The 26607-nt window shown below is 32.7% G+C and overlaps 3 protein-coding genes across 5 annotated transcripts in view; 1 reads left to right on the forward strand and 2 right to left on the reverse strand.

The window, feature by feature from the left end:
- LOC131931931 (phospholipid transfer protein C2CD2L) overlaps positions 1-4224 on the forward strand; it is a 41151-nt gene extending 36927 nt beyond the window's left edge. The window contains exon 22 of the mRNA XM_059288764.1: positions 290-4224. Within this exon, the coding sequence (XP_059144747.1) occupies positions 290-537 (248 nt within the window). The 3' untranslated portion in view covers positions 538-4224. The remainder of the gene's footprint in view (positions 1-289) is intronic.
- Position 4225: 1 nt separating this feature from the next.
- Positions 4226-7243, reverse strand: LOC131931934 (uncharacterized). Its single transcript, XM_059288769.1, has 2 exons — positions 6817-7243; positions 4226-5024 (listed from the first exon to the last, which is right to left on the reverse strand). Exons 1-2 carry the CDS (start codon positions 6915-6917, stop codon positions 4748-4750), a joined length of 378 nt encoding a protein of 125 aa, XP_059144752.1. The 5' UTR covers positions 6918-7243; the 3' UTR covers positions 4226-4747.
- Positions 7244-8226: 983 nt separating this feature from the next.
- LOC131931932 (uncharacterized) overlaps positions 8227-26607 on the reverse strand; it is a 49458-nt gene continuing 31077 nt past the window's right edge. For all 3 annotated transcript variants that reach the window (XM_059288765.1, XM_059288767.1, XM_059288766.1), the window contains 19 exons: positions 25088-25152; positions 24215-24360; positions 23369-23439; positions 23097-23218; positions 22401-22532; positions 21090-21704; positions 20304-20558; positions 18485-19751; positions 17393-17499; positions 17038-17170; positions 16714-16817; positions 15517-15625; positions 14999-15103; positions 14836-14866; positions 14517-14699; positions 12997-13270; positions 11921-12038; positions 9947-10096; positions 8227-9241 (listed from right to left, as the gene is read on the reverse strand). In XM_059288765.1, the coding sequence (XP_059144748.1) occupies positions 9152-9241; positions 9947-10096; positions 11921-12038; positions 12997-13270; positions 14517-14699; positions 14836-14866; positions 14999-15103; positions 15517-15625; positions 16714-16817; positions 17038-17170; positions 17393-17499; positions 18485-19751; positions 20304-20558; positions 21090-21704; positions 22401-22532; positions 23097-23218; positions 23369-23439; positions 24215-24360; positions 25088-25152 (4077 nt within the window). In that variant the 3' untranslated portion in view covers positions 8227-9151. The remainder of the gene's footprint in view (positions 9242-9946; positions 10097-11920; positions 12039-12996; positions 13271-14516; positions 14700-14835; positions 14867-14998; positions 15104-15516; positions 15626-16713; positions 16818-17037; positions 17171-17392; positions 17500-18484; positions 19752-20303; positions 20559-21089; positions 21705-22400; positions 22533-23096; positions 23219-23368; positions 23440-24214; positions 24361-25087; positions 25153-26607) is intronic.

Genomic DNA, 26607 nt, shown 5'->3' on the forward strand with positions numbered 1-26607 from the left:
TCATAAGTATACCATTTATTATATAGAAACATCTTAAAAATGTAATTATTGTTGTTATAAAAAAGTTACATAATTTTGTTTGTAAATTTGATTGTCAAAGTTGAAAAATTCAGTGTAATGCATTTGTCATATATATTATGTCTTTAAATATATATCAATACCTGGAATGTAAAGTTTTAGTTTTAAAACATTTCAATAACATTTTGGCACTGATATATAATAACACTACTTTTTATTATAAGTTATTTTGTGGACCAAAGCAATAACCAACTTTTTCTGTGATTTACAGATGATTTGGAGCTGGTTAGACCGCAGTCCATGGAGGCACCTCCATCTCCCAACTTAAAGAAATCTAGAACTCTTGGTGGAAGCTTAAAGAAATTATTCAAACGAAGTCGGAAGCGATCTCAGACAAGGGGTGACTCCAGAGAAAGCTCGCTGTCTAGAGGCTCCCGATCCAAAGGCCCATCAAGAGATAGTTCGCTGACTCGGCAGAACCAGAGAGAGAGTGATCAAAGGGCATCTTCAGTTTCATGAGATTAAGTCATACTTTTAGTTTAAACACTGAACTTGTATATTATAACAGTATTTTTTTTAACTTGAAAGATCACGATGGTAGTTAACTCTCATAATGGGAGTTACCTCTCACAAGGGGACTTGCTTCTCATAAGGGAGTTAACTCTCAATGCATTTCACAATGCTCAAAAGTAGTTGAGGAACTTACTAGTAATAGTAGTAACCATCAGTGTTAAGTTACGCTCTAGTCAAATATCCATTACTCTAAGAGATTCATCTATTTAACATTTTTTAACGATCTTTCTTTTTTAACAATCTTTCTTGTGAGCATATGTGATCATTATATACATCTGATTATATTTTTGAGCATCATATTTTCAAACATGGCTGTTAACTCTTTACTGTACAAAGTTTTCTCTCTAGTTTTTAAAAATGCAAAACTTAATTTAACAAGGTGTTAATCAAGTGAATATAAGTTTATGTACTTAAAAGGTGCAGAATATTTTATTTAAGTATTTAACAAAGGTTCTTGTAATGTAATTTTGGAAGAATAACAACATAAAAACTATGTTATCATTCTGATCAAGTAGATCTATAGATCTACTAGGTATCTGTATCTGTTCAATAATTTTAGTAAAAAAAAAATGTCAAAATACAACAGAAAAAAAACAATGGTGAGAGTATATGCCTGAGACCTATATCTATTGAGACTTGTACGATATACTGCGACTGAGCTTAGCTAGGTTTATTTGTAACTCATAATTTATTATCAGCACCTGTATATGGTATCAATGTGATAAATGCATGATATAAAAAATGATAGGGATATTGTATTCCTTGTACGACTGGTATATTTTTTTTATTTTGCTTTTCTGTGATGTTTTATTTAAAAAAAAACAGTTACTGTTTCAACCCCCAAAAAATAATCCCCAAGCCTTTTCTTCCCTATATTTTTTCATTCGCACAGCTTCTGCTGAAGATAACCCCTATAGTTTATTTTGCACTGCATTTAACACTAAATTTGATTCCACTTGCAATGGTTAAGAGAAAATAAAATTCAATTTTCCAGAAGTAATATATCTGCCACAGAAATCTTTTCCCCCTAGAAAATATCCCCCCTCTCGTAGTTATAGATAAATCATCATAATACAGAATGTGACTTTATCCCTTGCGCAGGTTTCTTTTCGACAAAAAAAAAGGGCGTTTAGTGCGACACCCTTTTCTACCACTGTAAAGGGATATAAGCCACTTTTTGAGGGTGGTGAAACTAACACTTGTACATTTTTCCAGATATTTAATGCTTCCTTTCAATGCTTTTTTTAGTTGCTCACTCTATTTATTCAATGTTGCACCTAATTTTGCAAGCATAATTCCCTGCATGTGATATCCCTGTCTCTACATTGTTTTTACCACTTCTTTTTTAGGGGTAAAGGAGCGAATTGTACCCATCGAAAGGAGTTAATTACACAAAGCTATATTATATGATTAACTAAAAACAAAAAAAAAATCATGATTCTTAAAAGATCACAATTAAATACTCTTTTTACTCTTTAAAAAAAAAGTAATAGAAATCGTGGTACAGTTTTGTGGTTAACCTCACATGACTAATACTACCATTTTTTGAGCTACCATCATATTTTGAACAATCCTCACATTTGTATGGCCCTAAAAAAGTGTGTAAAAATAAATGTTGTAATGTAGATTTCAGCTAAGTCTTAGCAGTACAAAAAAAAAAGGTGAATAAATGGTCTCAACACGTAAAATGTTTGGACAGCATCTTTGAGTTACTTCACTCAGTGCCTAGCCATAGTCTGTGATGCTTACTTCAGCTAGACACAGACTTTTTATGTCCATATATTCCCACATATCCATGTCATACAATTACTCGACAATCCAATGTCTACATTTTTAGTTTATAATCAAATAACACTAACAAGTATATCATCGTTTAGTTGCAGTAAGATTTGTTCGCAAGAAAGGAACAGTTTCTCTTATCAATTTTTTTTTATTTGCTCAATTTGCAATATGCAAAAAAAAGTTTATTGAATCAAATATTTATTTTTTAAAATCATTGATCACAGTCTTAAAGCTTTATTTTTGTACTTAATCTACACAGGTTGTTCTGTACTTGTTGCTAGCATGACAAAAATTTAAATTTTTAAAGACTTGGTTGCCTCCAAATATTACAATACTATTTATGCGGTAGTGATTAACATCTGTTTAAAAATCTATTTTTATACTGAGATTATTCTTTAAGGTGGGTTTAAGATTTGCCAATTTACTAATGCAATGTCTTCATATGCAAGGGCACATTAACCAAGGGGCCCCCAATAAAAAAGATGAATAAATCTAGTCTTTGCAAATCTATATTAATTGCACCACTACTTTGTTATAGTTTATAGTACTTAATATTCATAAACGAGTAATAAACTGAGGTACTATTTATATTAAATACCTTCAAACAAATGGTATTTTTGTTAGGTAATGATATTGTTTTTAGTGTGAGCGACAGTTGAGGGTAATTATATGATTTTAAAAGCAAGATGAACTTGTATTTATTGAGCAGGTGAGGAGTTACCCACCAAGTGCCGACAGACTAGGGTAGCTCAACAGGTTAAGCTAGACAATCTTGTGTCAACTGTTAGCCAAAGATTTCATGAATGTATTTTCACTAGTGAGAGAAACTTCTAATGTTGGTGTTTTGTATGGGAGTTGTGTGCTGATTGTTATGCCAGTAAAAAAAAACTTTTCGTATCAGGTTTTCCACTTTGATGGGATGCAAATTATTTTAATGATTTTTTTTATAATGGTATTGATAATGATATATTAGACTAAAGTAGATTTTATGCATGATTTCTTTCTGTAATTATTTGGCAAATCAATACTTTGGTTTATGCTTGGGAAAACTATCTGGCAAACCTGAGATTGTTTAGGACATTTACTGACTAATCTCATTATAGCAGTGATAAATACAAATAATCTGCACAAATATTTGCTGAAAGATTCAAGAAGCAAAGATTAAGCCAGACCTGCAGCCAAATAAAAACATTAGTTACACCTTTAATCGCCCCAACCTGTGTGTGAATCCATCCTTGGAAATAGCTTTAGTTTTCCTTAGATTTCTATTGGTCTCTATTTATATCTATCTTTTATTTATTGGCTGTTGTTTTTTCTATGTTGGAAAATACCATTGGATGTTGTTTTCTTTTTTTTTAACAATATTTTTGTTTGATGTTTTGAAGTTAATTGATTGTGCTTTTTAATCATAAATTCATTTTTTTTAAATCTTACTAAAATCTATTAGAAATCAAAGAAAAAAAAATTAGATTTTAAAATTGAAATAATAAAACTCAATGTTACTTCAGCTTTCAGATTAGCTCACATTGAGTTAAAAGTCTGAAATTATTTTGATATAATTATTGTAAAATCAACTCAATATTATTACAGGTTTTTATAATTTAGAAAAGTGGCATAATTATTAATAAACCCTAGGCCTTTGCCTATATTGTTAGGTGAAAAATAGAAAATTTAAACAAAACAAAGAATAAAAAATTTTCAAATCTGTGTTTTATTTATTTATTTACATACAAATAATTATTTTTTAAAACCATATTACAATTTTGTTTTAAATAGGGCCAGGTTTATTATCTTTGTAGTGATTACATTAAAACATGGTGATTTTTATATTAAAACAAATTTTCAAAACAAGATGGTTGTGTTGTTTGAATTATGTTTGATTTAGCTTGTCCTGATTAAACCAATAACATTTAAATATAAATAACATTTAAATATAAAATGCATAAGATTATTACAACTGTAATACATAATGTATAAAGCAATACCTATTTTCATATGAACTGAATGACCAATCAGCTGCTATAATGTAAGGCACTTTTTAGTAAAGAAAATCACCCTAAGAAACCATTTGATAATAATAAAGAGAAATCAATAAGGATGCACTCATTAAATAATACACAATGTCTTCAAATGAATTAACATTAGCATTTGTTAATGAAATCACATTCAGCAGTGTTTCCATTCTTACAGATTACAAATATCTTAGCTGCCATTTAATTTGTTGTATAAGTACCATACATATTTTAATGCAACTTTGCAACATTCGAAGATTGATTGTATTCTGTGATTGCTTGCAATCAAAGTGACAGGAGTTTGCATGTGAACTTCAAGCAGGTAGGAAACAAAATTTAATGTCTGCTAGTTTGGAAAAAAACTAACCTTGAGTACAAATCTCATCAAACTTTCTCAAAACCTCAACACTTCTACAGTACAGTGTATAGTCCATCCTACCCACACTCCTTGCTACTCTTGGTTTGAGAGTGATCTCCCCTGTGGCATCATCTTTCTCCAGCTCCCCTATCAACATGACCAGTGATCCTTTCACATACTGGTCAGTGTCTGTGAGATGTATGTCCACTCTGATTTGACAATTTTGTTTGTTAGGTTCTGATAGCATCACAATATTTGTGTGTATATCATGTTGATCAACGCTGAAAAAAAAATTTGTTTCTATCAAAGAACAGGTCAAGGTAATGGCTAGCTTGATTTATGATTAGAAATGCTTGGATATCTAGGGTGATAACTAGAGTCATGTATCTTTGAAGGTGATGCTGATTCTTAAGTATCAATTGCCATTTATCAACTTTGTTTAAGGGGAAAGTATCAAAACTATTCTGAAGTAGCCAGAAGGGCTTAAATTAATACTATGATAGAAAAGAATATGGAGTGAGAAAGTGCATGAGTTGAACATTAGTGAAATGAAAATGTTTTTAAAAATAAGTAAAATGACTAGTTCTGGTCAATATATGTAAATTATATATATATATATATATATATATATATATATATATATATATATATATATATATATATATATATATATATATATATATATATATATGTGGTTCTTGACTTAGGCCATTGGCCAGGTTACCAACCAAAATAGAAGATAATTAGCAGATTTTGGGGGTTTGTATACAATTATGATCATGAAATTAGGTCTTTATTGATTAACACATTCACTCATACAAATAAACTTATACTCACACACATACACACAAACTTATAAACAAACACAAACACTCTCACTGTCTCTCACATAAACATAGTGATGCCAACTGCCTTAGATGTTGTGCTCTTTATAAGAATTGTCTCACTTTGTCTGGAACAGGGTATGACCCCCCCCCTCCCACACGACACATCTTAAAGTACAGCTAGGGTTAGAGTAAAGGTTAGGTTAGGGCTATAACTATGGCTAGGTTTAGAATTAGTGTTATGGTCAGGGTGAGGGTTATGGTAAAGCTTAGGCTAAAACCAATGTCTAGATTTGGTTTTGGTTATGTGTTAAGTTTTAGGCTGAGGTGAATGCTTAGGTTTCGGTCATTTTTTTAAGGTTAGGATAAAGGAAATATATAGGTATAGAGTTTGAGTTAGAGTCAGGATAAAAACTTAAGGGGGGAGGGGGGAAATGTCCTGTAACCCACCTCGTCATAGTGGAGGCTATCACATACAGTATTATTTAACCCATATTTTGGCACTGGCCAGCCAATACACTAAATGCACTGCTCATTTTTAAAGGTATTTGAACAATGGCCTGATCATCCCAGCCAGGGCGTGTATTGACAGATTAGCAATAAAAGACTAGGCCTATATAAAATGCTTTTTTCATTCAACAAGCTTAGCAGCACTCAGGATTTCACGATGTGTAAATACTGTTACTATTGGGATCAGTGAAATAGATCTTGTATTATGCTGTGAGAAGGTTTGTTTATGTGAACAAGAACTTGAGACTTAAAGGGGCTTCAGGTTGTCGAGGGAGAAAGAAAACAGCATTAGGATGAGTTTCATGTCAGGTGTTAAGGAGAGAGACATTGGAGTAGGTGTGAAATTTTTGAGTGCTTCTATTATGAAAGATATGTTAAACAATTGATTATCTTGACATTTTGTTAAATGCAATAAATGGGGTTATTGGGTGATGATCAAAAGCTATGTGATAGTGATTATCACATTAGTTTTTAAATAATTTGATTTTTATCTGGTCGAAATGTCTTATTTTTATGTCATGATAATTAATTACATTAATATCATAACAGTGTTTATACTATAGAGTTGTGTGTAAAATGTCTAACCAAGTCTAACCTAGATTGTAGGCCTAGATCTATAATTTTTCTTCTATTAGTAGGCCTAACTAAATAAGATTATATTTTATATTATTGACGATAGATGACCCTATGGCGACCTTGCATATAGATTTATAGAGTCTAGCTCGAATTTTAAAATTACCGTCCAACTACACGAACTGATTTTCCTTCTAAAGACTGCTGGGATGAAATAATTTCAGAGATCAGAGTTGGTACACCATAAGCAGGACATCGGTCTGTCATTGTTTAGCAGGCCTAGATCTAGATTTAGTTTCTACTAGATCTAAATAGTTAATAATATTAATATTATTATAGATCTAGATATTGAGTCGATTAATATTTAGTTGGGCCTATAGAATAAATTATTACGACAACCTATCTAGTAGTATCTAGATTCTAATCTCTAATGTAGATGGCATGGTTCTATTCTAGCTCTACTCTATAGTCCCCTAGATAATACTAGATCTAGATATCTTTATCTAATCTAGCATTTAGAAATCTAGACTAGGGCCTAGATTTAGATCTAGAATCTAGGCCTAGATTCTAATTCCTAATCTACTGCCAACCAAGCTTATAAGAAAACCTTCCCGCCCTTTGTTGCCAGATAAATGTTTTAAAGTCTGGCCAATATTATTTTATAGGCTTGCTTTCATAAAATGCTCACTTTCTTCAGCAGTCTTTCCTTACTTCCAAAGAATTTTATAAATAGTACTTTTAATACCAAAAAATTCAAATTTTGTTTATAATCATTTAAATAGGAGAGGGTGCACCCTATTGGGAAAGATTTTATGTAACAATGTGCACGAGAGGGTGGGTGAGATTATAATTATGTTTCAGTAAACTAATCATTTTCCAATTAATTTATAATGGTTGTTTTTTTCTAAATTGTTATACATATTTACCTGTTCTCAATTGACTTTGTAGAAATAAATAGTTTTTTTAAAGTGAAATAATTGTCAATGTAGTTTCATTTTTGATAAAAACATCAGATATAGAAAAAAATTATATTTGCAACAATCAATTATGCACCCATTTAATATTAAATTAAATTGCTAGAGTAAAAAGTTATTTATTTTCTTTTCTTATAGTCACAATGAAGCAGTTTTGTTTTTGACTTGGATGTTCTTTGGAATAATTCATAGATTATGTGTTAACTTGTAATTTTTTTTTATGCATGTTCTAGTAGAGTCTGTAGTTCTAGCAGATAATACATTATTAAAATGGGATTAGCCAGTAAATTCAGAGTCATTTTTGTGCTTATTTTCCCCCACTTTAAAAATAACAATATATAAAATATATATACTTTTTCACACATTTCAAATTTAATGAATACAAGTTATTTGCATTAAATTTAGATTATCTCAAATAAGTTTCAAAATTTAATATTGATATAATACATTAAAAAGGAACTACTACTGTAAATGTATTTTGAATATATGGAGGGGTGAATCATTGATACTGAAAGGCCATGTATAATAAAGTCAGTTATATTATCACTTATCTAAATTTAAAATACTAAACAATAATAACAGTACAAAACAAATAATAATTTTAAAATAACATTTTTATTGTTTTTAGTTGTAAAAAATAATTACATCTGACAAGAGGATACCCCTTTTATAAAATTTAAAATGTGAGTTGCATTAAATGAACCATTTGACATCTTTCATAAATGTATGATGTCTTTAAAAACACACGTAGCTTAAAAACACATTCGGTTCATGTCAAATTAAATATTTTTAAAAATCCAACACTCAAGGGATATTACCCTATGAGATATCAAACTACTGAAAGATTAGTGTTGGATAACTAATGAGTAAATAAATATACAGCTGCCTTTGTCTAATAAGTTAAAGAAATAGATTTAATAAATGAGAGACAAGGCAAGTTGTAAATTTAAAAACCAAAATGATTAAAATCAATAGTACATACTAGAATTATTAAGCTTGAAAAGATGAAAGGAAAAGAGAGAGGGTTAAAAGCAGAAGAATAAAAAAAATGTGTCAATAAAAATCATAACTAAAAGAAAATCTTCCACAGGGAAGTTGAGTCAAACATGAGATGAAATTCTCATTAACTTATTTCAGCAGTTGCACCTCCACAATTATGACTTAATATTTTTTTAAACTATTTTTTTTAAAAATATGACAGTACTGGAAGCCAACAAAATATTTAACAAGGGAAGAAACAACAGAATTCTAAAATTATTTGGCTTTATACAAGTAAGAAAAAGGCTATTTTTAAAATGTTGCTCACTAAAATAACATAGGTAAAAAGACTAATGATGGGTAAAATTATCCATCATGTAAACAGCTAAAAGTAATCTTTTTTTTTTGGTCCCAACAAATTAAAACATAAGTATCCCTGCAGAAACAAAGTGAAAATAAAAATTTTAATCTAATGTACATGATGATTATGGCTGTTCTACCAGTAGTTACACCTTGTCAAATTGGTTACACGAACTATATGATGAGCTGTCATCTTAGGGTTGGGTATTCATCTTTGGGCAAGACAAAAGATCGACAGTTGGGGCAAGATCTTTCTTCCTCAAACCATTTCTTGATACACTGAAATAAGCAAAAAGTTCACAATATACTTTTCATAGAACAAAGAGTTTATTATATAATTATTTATTTTTTATACTAGATAACGCAATAGCAAGTCGAAAAAATTATCCATGGGGAAAATCCTTATAAATCCAAAAATATTTGGAACAGAATGTAGTTTTTTCAGCAGGCGTAATGGAATAGCAAGTGAAGAAATGTATTGATGGAAACTTCTGGTCTAAAAAATATCTGTATAAGAATGTGGTTGTATTTGCAAGTGGATCGGTCCAAAAAAAAATTTAGCCAGTATTATTCTCTGAAATTCGTCAAATTTTTGTTTACATTTTTTTAATGTGTCAACCCTGATCTTACTACTCGCTTCTATTTACATCAAATTTGTTTTACTTCTCTGGGTCATAGTAATTAGGTTAAGCCCTAATTAAGGTGATTTTAATGGCTAGAAAACCATTTTCCATCTTAAAAACTTGTCATGGTGTTATGACTTTTATTTTACAGTAAACCATCTGAATTGTGATTATGGGATTTACGATGTTTACATATTTGGACAATACTGACAGGGTCATGCATGTTTTGACTAATCTTAAAAGAGCTGAATTTTTAAAATCAGAGTTAATTTTTTCTTTTTAAAAATGCATTATAGGAAAGGTTAAACGGTTTAACTTAAAGAAATGTATGAGGAAAAGTTAACAAACTGTATAAACTCACATGTTCATGGAACCTATGAGAGCAGTCCAGGGTCTGAGCCTTGTTGTAGTTGATGAGCTCCCTGCAGATGGTGCAAGTGTTGTCTGACACTGTGCGTGAGACTTTACTGGTGGACAGCTCGTTTGATTTGCTGGTTGGCTGGCTAGTGGCCTGGGACACAACACAAACAGATAACCTTTACAACTGGGCTAGGTATAGGTTCTGGTTAAGGTTAGCTTAGGTACAATTTTAATGAGTACTGAGCAAACTAGTCAAATTTACATAGATATAATCTGGTAAGCCATAATTTTAATAAGTTTATATATATATATATATATATATATATATATATATATATATATATATATATATATATATATATATATATATATATATATATATATATATATATATATATACATATATATATACATATATATATATATATATATATATATATATATATATATACATACATACATATATATATATATATATATATATATATACATACATACATATATATATATATATATATATATATATACATACATATATATATATATATATATATACATACATATATATATATATATATATATATATATATATATATATATATATATATATATATATATACATATATATATATATATACTAGCTGCATCCCGTGCTCCGCCACGGTAAATCTTTTTAAAATGTACCAACTTGGGAACAGAACAAAACTAAACACAACACAAACGAACGCAAAAAAAAAACAACGAAAAAACAAACACAACACTCATAACATAAACACAATTTAAATGCAATCATAAAGGCAAATTGCTCACAGTCTAGCCCGTAGCGCCGAATCGCGCCCTTTCCGGTGATTTGCAACCCCCTCAAACTTTCGATTTGCACCCCTTCCACCCCCCCCCCCCCCCCCGCCCTAAAACTTTCGATTTCCAACCCCCCCCCCCCCTCGCACATTTTTTCCAACCCACTTTGGCGCCCCCTAAGGTCGGCACCCGGGGACATATGCCCCCCCCCCCTCGCTACGCCTCTCCTATAAAACCCGAAAGATAGAATAATAATTAGAAAACAGTATAAATAATAGGCAGTATTTAAAATATCCGTGTTTTACCTACAATATTTCACTTTATCCATTCACGCATTTTTTTCCAGTACTTTAAATTTAAAAAAATTACAATAGAGTTTCATAACTAAAACCATTGCGCACCTAATGAACGTGATGACGCGTCTATAATAGAGCTGAATAGTTGATTAAAAATTATAAGTAATAAACAGTAGGGCCTACATTCAGTGAATAAAATAAATAAAAGATTGCCTTTTATCAATCCATGCTAATTATAATTTTCTAACAATAATTTCCTCTTACACATCCGAATAATTTGCATTCACATTTTGCTAATTATATTATTGCAACACTAATTCCTTCTATGACGAACGTATATTTGCATTTACATTTTTTATTAGCGTGAGTTTAATGTATTTTTAAATTACCTCCTTTGTCAAAATTAGAAAAGAGTTAAATTAATTTGATTTTTCTACCGTACTGTTATTATCTTATTAAAATGTATCCACTTTTTCTGGGAACCTAAACGAAAATGATATTTGACATTAATCTTTTTAATACGTTTTAGCAGTTTGCGTGTATTTAATATTTTCTTGACGTTATGCGAAAGAGTAAAAACCGTGGCAATTATAAAATAGCTCTATGCCGCTATATAAACAACCCCTACTCTAATACTTATAATAAGACACTGCGGTGCACTGAAAAGCACAGCATGGTGCGAATGTTTACTTTTATGGTTCCAAAATCTATAGCGATGACGGAAGGAAGGACTGACAACTACCAGCAGCGTTATATTATAGATATATATATATATATATTATAATATCAGATAGAAAATTATATTCTATAATTTTAATAAGTACTGACCACCCATACCCAATCCTATAATATCATTAGGTTCAAATTAACTTGTTACTCACAGCATCCTTCTCTATGATCCTCTCTGCTATATGCCTTGTCAGCAGATCTTCTGTGAACCTGGACAATGATCCACCATTTTCACTTCGAAGCTGTGAAATTATTTTTTGGATCTCAGTCCTTGAAAAGTAGAAAAAAATTGAAAGTTTTACACATTTCAATTTAAATAATTATTAATAGACCATTGTTGTACAAATTTATTTGATTTTTTTTTAAAAAATATTTTAAACAGATCATTATGATAGCTTATTATTTTTTTACTTTCTCGTATATACGAAGTATAGAGAAAGTCTTGTAATCGTGCAAAAAAAAAAATCTTTACACCTCACTGATACGGAAAAACATAATTTTGCAATCTTGTCCGTATGTCTGTCTGTGTGTGTGTGTGTGTGTCCGTGTGTACACACGATAACTTGAGTACCGTTACAGCTAGGTTGATGAAATTTCATATATCAGTATTTTATCAAAATCGTAGATCCGTATCAACTTTTGAGCGATTTCCGATAACCGGAAGTGGTACTTTTTCTACTTTGAATTTTTCAAAAGCCTATAACTTGAGTACTATTTCAGATAGATAAATGAAATTTGATATGTAAGTAAAAGATCTAATTCTCTACCTTCTGTCAAATTTTGAGTAATTTCCATTGACCGGAAGTAGTAATTTACGCTATTTCCGATTTCTCAAAAAACACATGTAAATTTTTAAAGTACTAATAATATTGCGCACTATTATGCACATCTTTATTTAGCGTTCACTTGGTGTGCAATTCTTTTTTCTACGAGATTATATTCTATTTTAAAAAGTTTGAGTATTTAAAATGGATTAAAAATCATGTCTAGAAGTCTATATCCCGAGTTGCCATCCCCCGTAGTGTTATATTAGAATATTCGAGAAAGTTTAGGGGAGATCACTCCCGGTTTATTTTAATATATATTAATAAGGAAAAAAATTGGTTTTGGTGTACCTTAGGTTTTTTTTTTTGCAAGTTTATCTATTTTAAAAAAAAACATTTGTTTCTGGATGGATTGTTATGACATTCTATAATAGAAAATTAGGAAAACAATGGTCTTTGTGTACCTTGAGGAACTGGGGAATGTTTCCTGGATTCTTTGGACAAGTTTTTCAAACGACGTCTGCGGTTGAGCATTGAGAGATGAGGATGGGCGAGGCACGGTGGCGACAGATTTCAGTGGACGGAGAGGAGCGCCCCTGGTGATGGGTCTAAAGACAGGTCTGATGGCTGGGTTCCTGGGGTTCAAGGCCAGAGGCTGGCGTGTTGGTGACTCGGCCCCAGCTGAGAGAGATGGGCTGCTGCTGCCACTGCTGGTCTGGGACAGGCCATTTGTTTCAACTGTTCGGACAAGTCATTTTTTTTTTAATTGAATATACAGATAAATTACATTTTTAGACTGTTATTGCAAAACCCAATAGTTGAGAACTAAGCTTTTAAATGCACTGATAATAAAACTAGTTTTCGTTAATAAAGGCATAAGTTGATAAAATTTGTAAGAGATCTCTTAGTTATTTTTTTCAATTAAATATACATATAAAACACATTTTTGGACCGTTATTGCAAAACCCAATAGTTGAAAAGTATGCTTTTAAATGCACTGATAATAAGAGAATAAAACTTGTTTTCATTAATAATGGCATGTTGCTAAAATTTGCAAGAGATCTCTTGATAGTTATTTTTTCAATTAAATATACAGATAAATTACATTTTTAGACTGTTATTGCTAAACCCAATAGTTGAGAACTATGCTTTTAAATGCACTGATAATAAAACTTGTTTTCGTTAATAAAGGCATAAGTTGATAAAATTTGTAAGAGATCTCTTGATAGTTATTTTTTTCAATTAAATATACATATAAAACACATTTTTGGACCATTATTGCAAAACCAATAGTTGAAAACTATGCTTTTAAATGCACTGATAATAAAACTTGTTTTCGTTAATAAAGGCATAAGTTGCTAAAATTTGTAAGAGATCTCTTGATAGTAATTTTTTTCAATTTTAATATGCATATAAAATACATTTTTAGACTTATTGCAAAACTAAATAAAAAAACATAATAAAACAAATATAAAAAAAACCTTTATAATAATAATGAACTTTTAAATGCACTGAACGTAAGAAAATAAAACAAACTTGCTTTCATTAATAAAGGCATGGGTTGCTAAAATATGTAAGAGATTTCTTGATAGTTATTTTTTAATTAAATATATGGATAATTTTTTTCAGACTGTTATTGTTGAGCCAAATAGAATGACATGCAAATGCAACTGAACTCAAAAAACTCAAATTGAGGTATTCAGTAATATGTCCCTGTGCTTCTTGAGCTTTTATTGAGTTTGCTGGCTAAAATACAGGAAACTAATAAAGGAACTGGGTCTTTGACTACAAAGAAACAATTAAACTCTTTCTTCATGTGAACTGTAACTGTGATAATTTTTTATTAACTAACGTATTTATTTAAAACCAAAAAGTAGATAGGTCCTTAGATTTGGATTTAAATATTCCTTATTAAGTGGTTAAAAAATATGTCTTCATAACTCACATAAAGCTAATAAGATGATGGGTTAAAATAGAAACCTACTCAGATCTTCTTTGTCTAGACTTATATTTTTCGGGCTGCTGATTCTTGCAATGTCAAATCTGGGGCTGTCAACTCTCGGACTGTCAACTCTTGGAGTGTCAACTCTTTCTTCTTTTTCTGTGTTTTTTTTAAATATCATGTCCAATTTTGCTGATGCTTTTATCCCAATATCATCATTAATTTCTGAAAAATTAGATTTATATATACAACTTAATAAATATTTTTTTATGTAATAAACTTTTTCCAAAAGTAAAATTTAATAGTAACTATTATAATTTTAATATTAGAAACAATTAATATAAACAAAAAATGAACAAACCTCTAAAATGAATTTGTCTGTTCGAAAAACTCTGGAAAAAAAATTTAAATAGAAAATTAAATAGTGTTAAGGAGAAAACTAGCTAGATAAAAAAAAGCGATTACAATGTTAAACAATGAGACTGATAAAAAAGAAAAAAAATGCAACTGTGGCCAATACTTACATCTGAAGGTGGTGAGGGAGGAGTTGGTGGAGTCAGTATTAGAGGTTCAAGTTCACTGATGGGAACTTTCTGGTTCAGTAACTCTATTTTTTCACTGTAGATGACCTGAAAATTAGGGATGGTAAAAATATGTTTTTGGTCAAAGTTGAAGGGAAAAAAGTAAGCTTCTTGAAACATTCAACTTTTTAAAAAAACAGAAATTATTAACCATTGCATCACTATGTAGGTGAATTTGTTACAGGTAGCTGTGCAATTCGTTAAATTATGCTTTTCAAACTAAGACTGAGAGTAATAGTATTTCAAATATTTTTCAGCATATTTTTTGCTTTTAGCTCAAATTAGAACTTTTTAAAAAGTACTTAATAATGAACAGAAATGCTGCATATAAACTATTTTGTTATCTGAGACTGTGATTTTCAATTTTTTTGTTTTAAAACATATTTACAAGGTCTCTTTTCATCATGGCAATCTACTTCAATTAAGTTAAGGGCAAAGTTGGTTCTTGCTGTGTGACTTACACTTGTCTCGTCCACTTGAGCATCACAAAGTTTCATATACTCTGTCCACTCTTTGCTTTTCTTCTTCAGCTCCTGAAGACCTTCACTTCCTTCTACCGTGTTCTCACCTCTGTAAAGAAATTTTTATTTTAAGTTTTAGTTTTAAATATCTTGCTTCTATTTTAAATGAAATTCAAGCTTTTAGGTCTGAATAAAAAAAACCTGAGCATTTTGCAAGTTAAAAGTTTTTAACTAGAAACTAAGCTGAAGTAAAACGTTAACATTAAAAAATTGTTTTTTCTTTTACTTAATTATAGTTCAAGTTTTAAATATCTTGCTTCTATTTTAAATGAAACTCAAGCTTTTAGGTCTGAATAAAAAAAACCTGAGCATTTAAAAGTTTTTAACTAGAAACTAGGCTGAAGTAAAACGTTAACATTAAAAAATTGTTTTTTCTTTTACTTAATTATAACCACCTTTTCATGTGTTTTTTAATATACAAGTGGTACTTCAAAATACAAATGCCCAAACATACAAGATTTTTTTTGCCATCAAGTGGCAATATATTGCTTTGAAATACAAGTTAACTTTGAGATACGAATAACTTTGGGACATGGTTTTTTTTATAACGGGGCAAATGTTGCAATAAAAGCATCATAGACCAGTGAAGAGAATAGTGACAAAAATTAAGCAAACTTTAGTTCAGTGAAGTTCCACTAAGTTTTGGGACCATTAAGACTAGCAAGTGAATTAGAGAGACTGAAAGATTGAAAAGTAAATAAAAGAAGTGGAGTTTCTCCCATCTCTTCTCCCCCTAACCTACACCAGCATCTACTAAAAACTCAAGTCGAATGAGTTCTAACATAAATACACTTTATAAGAGCAGTTTAAGTCTTTACATTTACTTTTATTAAGTTTTCACACAAAAATTTTCATTCAATTATAAATACATTTTTCTTATTAAAAAAAATAACAAAAAACCACTTGCGTAGTATTTTAAGGGCCGAACTAATGACATTACAATTCATTTCAAGGGGGAAAATAGCTCTTATATACAAGCAAATTGGCATACAAGAAAGGTTACAGAATAAAATTACATTTGTATCTTGAGGTACCATTGAATAATACATTTTAAAATATTCATTTTCCTCCAATGTTTTCACTTATGATCAAGGTCTAAAGTTACTTATTGTGTTATCATCTGACACCTCCACCCACTTTTTAATCAAAGCTCCAAGCTTCTGAATGTGCATGTTGGCATCAACTCTCTTCAGTTCCAGGTCTTTTAGTGCCAAGGCCATTGAAAGCTCCAAGACCTTCAGCTGAAAATTTAATACGAGTTTAGTTTGGACATTTAACAATGACACTAATTAAGATCAATATTTTAAAATATTTTTTTTTATATTTAATTTAACAAAATAAAGATAATATAATTTAGATTAAATAAAAAGTATTTGAGGATATCAAATTAAAGAAAGATAAAATATTTGCACTAAAGGCAATGTTGAGAAGAAAAAAATGTTTGCCAGATCAATTTCTTACATGTGCAGCTTTTTTCTCTTTTTCAAAGATCAACTTGTTTTCTGCTCCTTCCTTCAGCCTAGAGTCAGCAGCTTCTAATTTTGCTTTAAGTGTCTGATTCTCCTGTCTGAGCATGTCTTTTTCTAACTTTACCCTATAACATTAAAAAAAAATTATGCTATTTTTCATGAGTGGATATAAAAAAAAATTAATTCGTTTTTAATGATTTTCTAAAAACAAATTTATTTTATCTCTAAACTTGTTATTCATCTACTTAATAGCTAGACTAGGTTATTAAAATAAAAGTGTACAATCTAATTTTCAGCAGTTGCAATAGCGGAGTTTAAATTAACAAAAAATGTTAAAAACTACTTACTGTCTGAGTGATTTTTGTGAGAATTCAACAGTTTCTATCAGCTTATCCTTTTCACTCTGGAGCCTAAGGATTAAAGCTGTCTTTTCTTGAATTTCCTTCATTGCTTCCTGTAAGACATAGGTTTAACATTTTATTGTTATATACTAATAGAATTATATACAGGACATATGAAAACCTTGACATTATGAATTGAATATGAAAATCAGAAACCAAGCCAGCTAAAACTCAGATCAATAAATTTCAATTATTATGATAGGACATTGATACTAGAGGCTTTTGGAGTACAATATTTCTATGGGTGGGTGGGAGACAATATTAAAGATGTGTGGGGGACAATATTAAAGATGGTTGGGGGACAATATTGAAGATGGTTGGGGGACAATATTAAAGATGGTTGGAGGACAATATTGAAGATGGTTGGGGGACAATATTAAAGATGGTTGGGGGACAATATTAAAGATGGTTGGAGGACAATATTGAAGATGGTTGGGGGACAATATTAAAGATGGTTGGAGGACAATATTGAAGATGGTTGGGGGACAATATTAAAGATGGTTGGGGGACAATATTAAAGATGGTTGGAGGACAATATTGAAGATGGTTGGGGGACAATATTAAAGATGGTTGGGGGACAATATTAAAGATGGTTGGAGGACAATATTGAAGATGGTTGGGGGACAATATTAAAGATGGTTGGGGGACAATATTAAAGATGGTTGGAGGACAATATTAAAGATGGTTGGAGGACAATATTGAAGATGGTTGGGGGACAATATTAAAGATGGATGAGGGACATTACTAAAGATGGTTGGGGGACAATATTAAAGATGGTTGGAGGACAATATTAAAGATGGTTGGGGAACAATATTAAAGATGGATGGGGGAAAATATTAAAGATGGCTGGGGGACAATATTAAAGATGATTGGGGGACAATATTAAAGATGGATGAGGGGAAAATAATATTTAAAATGGGTGGGGGACAATAATATTAGAGATGGGTGGGGGACAATCTTATTATAGATAGTTATGGCACAATCCTATTAGAGATATGTAGAGAACAATCCTATTAGACACTAGACATTAGTTCTCACCTTATACAAGCGGTTCTCATTTTTCTCCCTATGGTAGTTATCTAAAAACTTTCCCAGGACTTCCGAAGTTAAATCCGTCTGACTGCCTGCTGACAGCTGACTCAGCTCTGTCCAAGCTGTCTGAAACGAAGCATCTCTGGTCCCATACTCCGAAGAAGACTCTTCCAGCCTGGAGAGCGGGAAAAACGGTTCGTTGCACTGCGAATTTTTAAACAAGCTGCGTCTTTCTGGTCGGCTCGACCCGTTGTTGACGGAGAAGGGATTTTTTTTGCCGGGCGTGCGGGAGAAATTCCCGTTGGGTTCCAGTTTAAGCTGGTACTCTCCTGCAGGTAGGTTCATGTCTGACGCAGCTAAAGGTGAGTCTAGGGACGAGCGAAGGCCAGATAACATCCACCCCATGGCGCTAGTGTTTAGCGGTGCTAGAATTGAAGGCTGGAGCAGCGGGGAGTTTGTGACTGGAATGTCAGGCGGAGGAATCCAGGGGCCCTTACATGCCAGTACAGGTCTGTCCATTGGGTCTAGCGTGGAAGAAGAAAACGACTGACAGTTGGATGTTGGTGTGGAGGAGAGCGGGTCATTATCCAAGCAACCGGAATTTTCCGGTTCTGATGTGAAGTGAAAATCTGGAGCAGGTGGGTCAAAGAATGACCCGGGACTTAATTCAGGCCAGTCTGTTGGGTCACTTTTAGTCCATGTGATGCTCGGGGCAGTTTTCGTCTCAAGAAGTTTCAACACCCGAGATTCCTTTGGTGCTTTGGAGACTGTAGCAGCAGGCATGATGGTATCGCCAGATAAACTTGGCACTGATGAATCCAACGTGAATGACGGGAAGAAATTTTTATCAGGCCAGGCGTCAGGGGTCCTGATGTCAGTGACCCCCCAGATACTTGCTGGGAACTGTTCGGTGGAAAAAATATCCCTGTATCTCGATTTCACTGGCGTTTGGTCATCACTGATGTTAGTCACAGTTGGACTAAAATTTTGAGGCCTTTGGTACAGAGAAGAAGAAGAAGTTTCAGTTAAAAAGCCTGGAAAAGGGAGGTCACTCTCTTTGATTTCAGTCTTGAAAGGGTTATCTGCCCGTTCGACGCCTATCCAACCGGACGTTGTTTTAACAGGACTCTGCCTTGGTGCCTCACTCAAACTGTCTTTGTCCGACTGGGTGGACGTTATTGACTGGACGTCATCATCATCTGCAACATTGCTGCTGGCCACACTGCTTTCTGCTGATGGTGGGCGAACTTGCCCAAAGACTGACGGCACAGACCTAAGGTAATTAAAAAAAAAATTAGAAATCCAACATTTAAAGGTAGAAAAACATTTAAGAAAAAAAAAAGCAGTAAATTTTTTTAAGTTTAATTAGGTTTTTTTTTAAAGTTTAATTAGGACTAATAACCAAACAGCAAATTTTTATTTCATGTGCCGTACCTACAGTGATCAGTGCAAGTATTAAAACTGAGGTTCACTGGGTTAAGTGTTTACTCTCCCGACCATGTGTTACTGTTTGTCTTTGGTCTAATCTGTAACCACACTGTTGTGTGCTGACGAAGACCTTGGGTCGAAGCGTCCATAGTATTTATAACTGTTTTTAACTTGTGAGGTAACTAACACTATCTATTTTATTACTAATTGAATTAACCTCACTGAAGCTACCATTTGTACCATATCATCACTAACTTACTGTTAATAGACCTTAGAATGGCCTTTGAGAGATGAAGGTTTGAGAAGTTTTTTTATTGGGATTGGATTTGTTGGGTATATTTCCTACCACATGATCCCCACATTTAACACTGCAATCTTCTACAGACCCAATACTCACCTAGTTAAGTGACCATGGAGAGATTTCTTTTTGCCCCGGCTGGCCAGTTGAATTTTTGGAATTTTGAGGGGTTTTGGGAGCGGATGTGAATCCTTGGCAGAACGTAGGCCAGAGGAGGAGCTAGAGTTAATTGACAGGACAGGAGAGTCGGATTTTTGGAAATCTTCAGCGGAAAGATCTGATGTGTCTGAGTCTCTGCCAGATATATTTTTAGCTGGCCCCGGTTTGTCTGCCAGGTTGTAGAACTCACAGAAACTGAAGATAAAAAAATCTGGCCTTAGTTTGGGGACTCACAAAAACTGATGATAAAAATCTGGCCTTAGTTTTGGGACTTACAAAAACTGAAGATAAAAATCTGGCCTTAGTTTTGGGACTTACAAAAACTGAAGATAAAAAATCTGGCCTTAGTTTAGGGGACTCATAAAACTGAAGCCAACTAATTTGGCCTTTTGGACTTACAAAAACTGAAGCTTCAAAAATCTGGCAAGAGCTTTTGGACTTTAAAAAACTGAAGCTAAAAAATGTGGCCATAACTTAGAACTCAAAAACTGAAGCTAAAAAAAAATGGCCATGGTTTTAGGACTGAAGAAAAAAAAATATCCACAACCTTTGTTCCTTTGCATTTATGTAAATATGAGTTTAATTTACCTTTCTTATGCTTCTCTTCATGCATTAAAATTATGAGTCCTAGATTTTCCCACCCACATTAAACATGATATTAGGACTTTTTAGTAAACTGACAAGACACACTAGTTAACCTTAAACTATATGAAATATAGCACTCACCCCTCTGTGTTTTGCTCAAACTTTTCATCATCAACATGCAGTGGCGTGGACTTAAACAGCTGTCTAGCCACATCCACCTGACTGCCCGCAGACACCGGCGTCTCGCTAATGGCCAACCGCGTGTGGTTGCTCTTTTTTGACCTGACCATCGTAAACCCGTTATCCACATCCAATGAAGTGATGCCTGAATCACCGGACATGTTGTTGGTCATGTCCAGCGTGTTGATGTCGCTGTAGCTGCTTCTCAAGCTGCTTGACGGAGGGTAGAACTCTTTAGCCGCCGGGTTCAACGTCCGAGGCTGGGTAACTTTTATCTCAGTTTTTACCTCTGGTTTAGTTTCCGCAGCAGGTTTCTGTGAGTTTGCGGCTTCAAAAGCTCTTTTTCTCTCCTCCCACGAGAAAGGGTTTTTTGCTACAACAGCCACCTCTGTGGCGAGTAAACTGACTGTCTTGTTTTTTATAACAAAGTTTGAATTTGAGGCTAGGAATTGTGAGATGCCGCCGAAGGCTTCGATGCGACGGGTAGCCTCTGGGGGTAGGGATTGAACCATGTTGGTCATTGTCTCCCCCTCCAGTTCTATGCTGCCTTCAGATTTGACAAACTCAAGGAAGAATCTAGAAATGGAGATACATTTAAATCATTGATATCAAAACTTTTTTTAGTACTTTTTTTAATAAAATCATAATAATTAGAAATAAATTAGAATTAAATTGTTATTATCCAGTAAATAAAGTTATTCTTTCGGACCTGGTAATTCATAAGGCAGATGAGGTGGTTCACACGATTCTATGACCTCTGCAAGTAAATAATTTGTTAAGCACTTTGCTAGGCTGCCTTTTCTTTCCCTAACGTGAGTTTGATATGAGTGGACAGGAACTTGAGCCCAGGATTCAAACTCAAGACTAGAAAACTAGCAGTCGTGTGCTCTACAATTTAACCATGCCGTCCCACATTATCCTCAGTAGCCGTGAAAAAAGTTTTGCTACCTCTTCATCAACCAGAAGATGATCCAACTACTTTGATTATAGTGATGCCCCCCCCCCCCCCCAAAAAAAAGATTGTTACAAGCTGGAACTTACTGAAAGAGGTCTTCTGTACAGTTGTCTATGATCCAACTACTTTGATTATAGTGATGCCCCCCCCCCCCCCCCCCCCCCCCCCAAAAAAAAGATTGTTACAAGCTGGAACTTACTGAAAGAGGTCTTCTGTACAGTTGTCTATGATCCAACTACTTTGATCATAATGATGCCGCCCCCCCCCCCCCCCCCCAAAAAAAAAAAAACCCAAGATTGTTACAAGCTGGTACTTACTGAAAGAGATCTTCTGTACAGTTGTCTACAGCAGCTGGTGCTGGCAGTAGACCATCCCCCAGTGGCATGGGTCCAGTACCAGGAAGTGGCAGCAGGCCAGGGTTGATGTAAACAGTAGGGCTGGTCTGGACACTGTGGGAGTACACATACAGAACCATCAGGCGTGTTCTACCATCAGTATATACCATCGGGCGTACCATCTGGCTGGCTGTACCATCAGTATATACCAGCTGGCTAGTTGTACCATCAGTATATACCAGCTGGCTAGTTGTACCATCAGTATATACCAGCTGGCTATAGACTATCTTGCTAGTTGTACCATCAGTATATACCAGCTGGTTATATACAATCTGGCTATACAACATCAGGCTAGTTGTACAAGTATATACCACCTGGCTATTTGCATTGCACAAGTATATACCATTAAGCTATTTGTACAATAAAAAATATCATCACTATTCATTTAAGTATTTATCATAAGGCTAAATGTGACATATAAAGTTTGGTATATGTAGTGAGAGGGAGAGAAGTGCGTACAAAGTTTTTGTGTAAATGTGTGTCAAAAACTGAAATCTACTTGATTGAATTAAGTTTAAATGCACAGCTTTATAACACTTAAATAAACAGACTTGTACTTTAATCTGTATATGAAATGTGCACAACAATAACTGGGGTAACTTTCTATGCCCTACTTACTCATCAACTGAATATGCACTGTATCTCGTCTTTTCTTCATCCCCTTTAAACTGGAAGTCAACAGCCAAAATATTTTTCACCTTTTCTTTCTTCTTCTTAGGTTTGGAAGACTTGTGTTTACCCTGGGGTAGAAACGACAAAAAAAATTGATGCAATAATTTTAAAAACTCTAGCAGTACAACAACATTAGAGAGTGAATTGTGCCAGTAGTTGACAAAAAACAGTGTTCTGTAAGGCTCTAGAAAATTAGGCAACATCTTAACAAAACTAACCCCAGATTTTTCCTCTAGATCTTTCTTTAATACTGTCACTTGATGGTCTGCTACTCGCAATTGAACCTCTTCTGAAAAAAATGAAAACAAAATTTTTTAATTTTAAACAAGCAACATTAGCAAGAAACATTACTATTATTGACTAATTATCAACATTAAATGTTTGATAACAATTAATACTAATGCTAATTTCTTTGCAAGATTAATATTTAAACACAGTTTAAAAATTATAAGAAAATATTGAGACTTCCTTGATAGATTTATTTAAACTTTTTTTTAACAATATAAATATGAATCTTGTTCTGAATAAAGTCTATAGATTTTTAAAAGTTGTACTGTCTGAAATTTATAAGAACATTTTGACTTCCTTGTTATAAATTTCAGACGATAAAAGTTTAAAAAACCTATTGACTTTATACATTGGATAATCTAAGTAGTTTTTTAAGACAACTTATGATGCACCTAGATCAAATAAGTCTTTCTATCTGTATCAGAAATACAATTATTTCCAGTTTTATTCATATCAGACAAGCCCAGTTTATAATTATCAGATTTTTCTCGAGGGTTTAGGACATTTCCCCTCCCCCTCCATCAAGTGATTACTTCCCTTTAAAGTATGTATAATACCTATAATTATCTATCTCCATACCCAGACCAATATTCCTAGAACATATCCTTATACTATCCTTAACCTATCATTGGGATAATGTAAGCAGGGGTGGGGGTGGGGAATGACCAAAAAGTAATGTACTGTTCCCACCCTATATAAACCCAATATTATTCTACTGCACATATTTTTCTGCAGACAAGTGCAGACAAGTGGAGTGTGTAGCTGTATAGACTTGCCTTCAGGCACTGATGTGCAGCCATTGAGAAGCTTCTCCTCCTCCAACTTCTGCACCTCCTGCTGTTGTTGTGCCTGCAGCTTCACCTCCATCTTTCTTTCCTTCCGCAACCTTTTCTTCTCTGCTTTCTTCTGTAACTTCTCTGGACTAAGAACAAAACGAAAGCACAGTAAAAATATTTTTTGTGACTCCTCTGAAGCTAAAAAAACAAAATTCTTAAAAGTCTATCTTCTGTAACTTCTCTAGACTAAGAACAAAAACAAAAACACGTAAAAATATTTTTTGTGACTCCTCTGAAGCTAAAAAACATTCTTAAGTCTTTCTACTGTAACTTCCCAGCTCTAAGAGCAAAAGAAAAACACTTCTCTGAAATGACTCCTCTGAAGCTAAAAAAAAACCATTCTAAAAATGCTTTCTACTGAAACTTAATATCTGTTGTACAGAAAAAAAATGTAATAATATTTTCCTCTAACTTTCTAACAAAAATAAAAACTAACATTCTAAAAATACTTTCTTCAGCATTTTCACTATAGATTTTAAATTTTAAAAAAAATATTTTCTTCTGGAAACATTTAATCTTTTAAACTAAAGCAAATAAAATTCTAAAAATACTCTTTTTAGTATTTTCTCTGAAGTAGACTAGAAGTTAACATTTAAAAAGAATAAAGAAATATTTTCTTCTGGGTATACTTAATCTTAAACAAAAGAACTATTGAAATGTCTTCAAAAAGTATTGAAGTTTTTTGTTCACATCCCTACCCCAGGTAACCCTGCTAGACCCAACATCCCAAAAACTATATGAAACCATTTTGTCCTACTAGGGGCAATTAACAAAATCTATCAACATTTTTAAACATATTCCCGCCTGACTTACTTATCTGTTCTAGTCTTCACCATTGGTCTTGGTATGTGCATAGGTCGTTCATTCATGGATGATGACTGAAAAAGTCAAACAGGTATGGTTAGACAATATGAAGCCACATAATATGATAAACTTTTCAAAACAACATAGTAATAAAACAAAGTCTCCCAGAAAAAGTAGCCATGAGATGCCCTCTGAACATTTTTAAAATTGTGTCTGGTGATATGAAAATAAATGTGGTTGTAGGTGCCACTAAGTCAGGTTGTCTTTGCTAAATTTATGAAATATATTACACGGAAGATTTAAGTTTTTTTTAGTTAAAGGTGGAGTTTACAGGAATACAATCAACTACCTATGATTTAGCCAGTCAAAGTTTGTCCTATGAAAGTGAAACTTCAGGTCAAAATGTTGGATTGATTTAAATAAATAGTATTATATACATCTAGCCTTCAAGGCAAAAAAGAAAGTTTTTTAATATTTTTGTTCTCTATTTTTAATTTTTGTGTTCTCTACATTTGCAAACTTTATAACATTGGTTCTTAAAATATTAAATAACTTTTAACTTTAAAGCAAGATTTGTCATATAAAACATTATTCAATTTTATATTAATTATTTAAATATTTTAAAAATAAATCCCTATGATATATCATCTCTAAATTATAAGCATTTACTTTAATTATCATCAAAGTGAGTTATCTTTCTCGAGTTGTGAAGCTTAGGGTTTATTTATTTAATTAGAGTTACGTTTCCTTAATAGTGAGCAGTTATCGGTCCTGTATTTTTAGTAATACTATTTTTTGATCAATCAAAGACAATATCCTATAATAGTTTTATCAAAATGCTAAATCTATTTTTACTATTTATTTATCTGGTCCATGACACGGAAGCAAGTTTCAAATGTCAGCACAAATCGAAGAATCTGAATACAATGAAAGGTGAGCAGACGAAGACATTTCATGGTTTTGCCGTGACATTTTAGTCATACAATTAAATAATCTAACACCCAACAAGGCAAAGATTATTGACGATAGTTCACATAGTACAGCCCTCCTCTTCCTCCCCCTCCCCCTCCCGCCCCGCTCACAAAAAAGAATATAAAGTTTAAAGAATATATTATTGATTTATAGTAGAATCGTAAGTAGAAAGCGTAATGGCAAGCTATTTTTAGAAACAGGAAATAATGTTGCACAGCGGCAGGGAAACGGGAAATCCCGTAAACGGACAATACAATCGGTATTGTCTTTCAGTGTTTAATACATAGATCTATGCAGAGTCCACTAATTTATGAAAAACATGAAAATAAATGTAAGCAATTAGACTTTGATCTAAACCAAATGAAGGCACTTACAAACTTTAACAAAAATCCAGTGTACGCAAAATAGATGCACGCCGCGTTGATAAATGAAAAAGAAAACCTATGTCCAACTATGATATAAACATAAGTTACTTTTACGGGGAGGGGGGGCAGAGGCGTAGCTAGGGGAGGGCGGGGAGGGCGGCCGCCCCGGGCGCCGACCCTAAGGGGGCGCCA

Source organism: Physella acuta, unplaced genomic scaffold (assembly GCF_028476545.2).
Source record: "Physella acuta isolate Inbredline_101_S28 unplaced genomic scaffold, ASM2847654v3 ptg002059l, whole genome shotgun sequence".
In the NCBI taxonomy this organism is placed as follows: Eukaryota; Metazoa; Mollusca; class Gastropoda; family Physidae; genus Physella; species Physella acuta.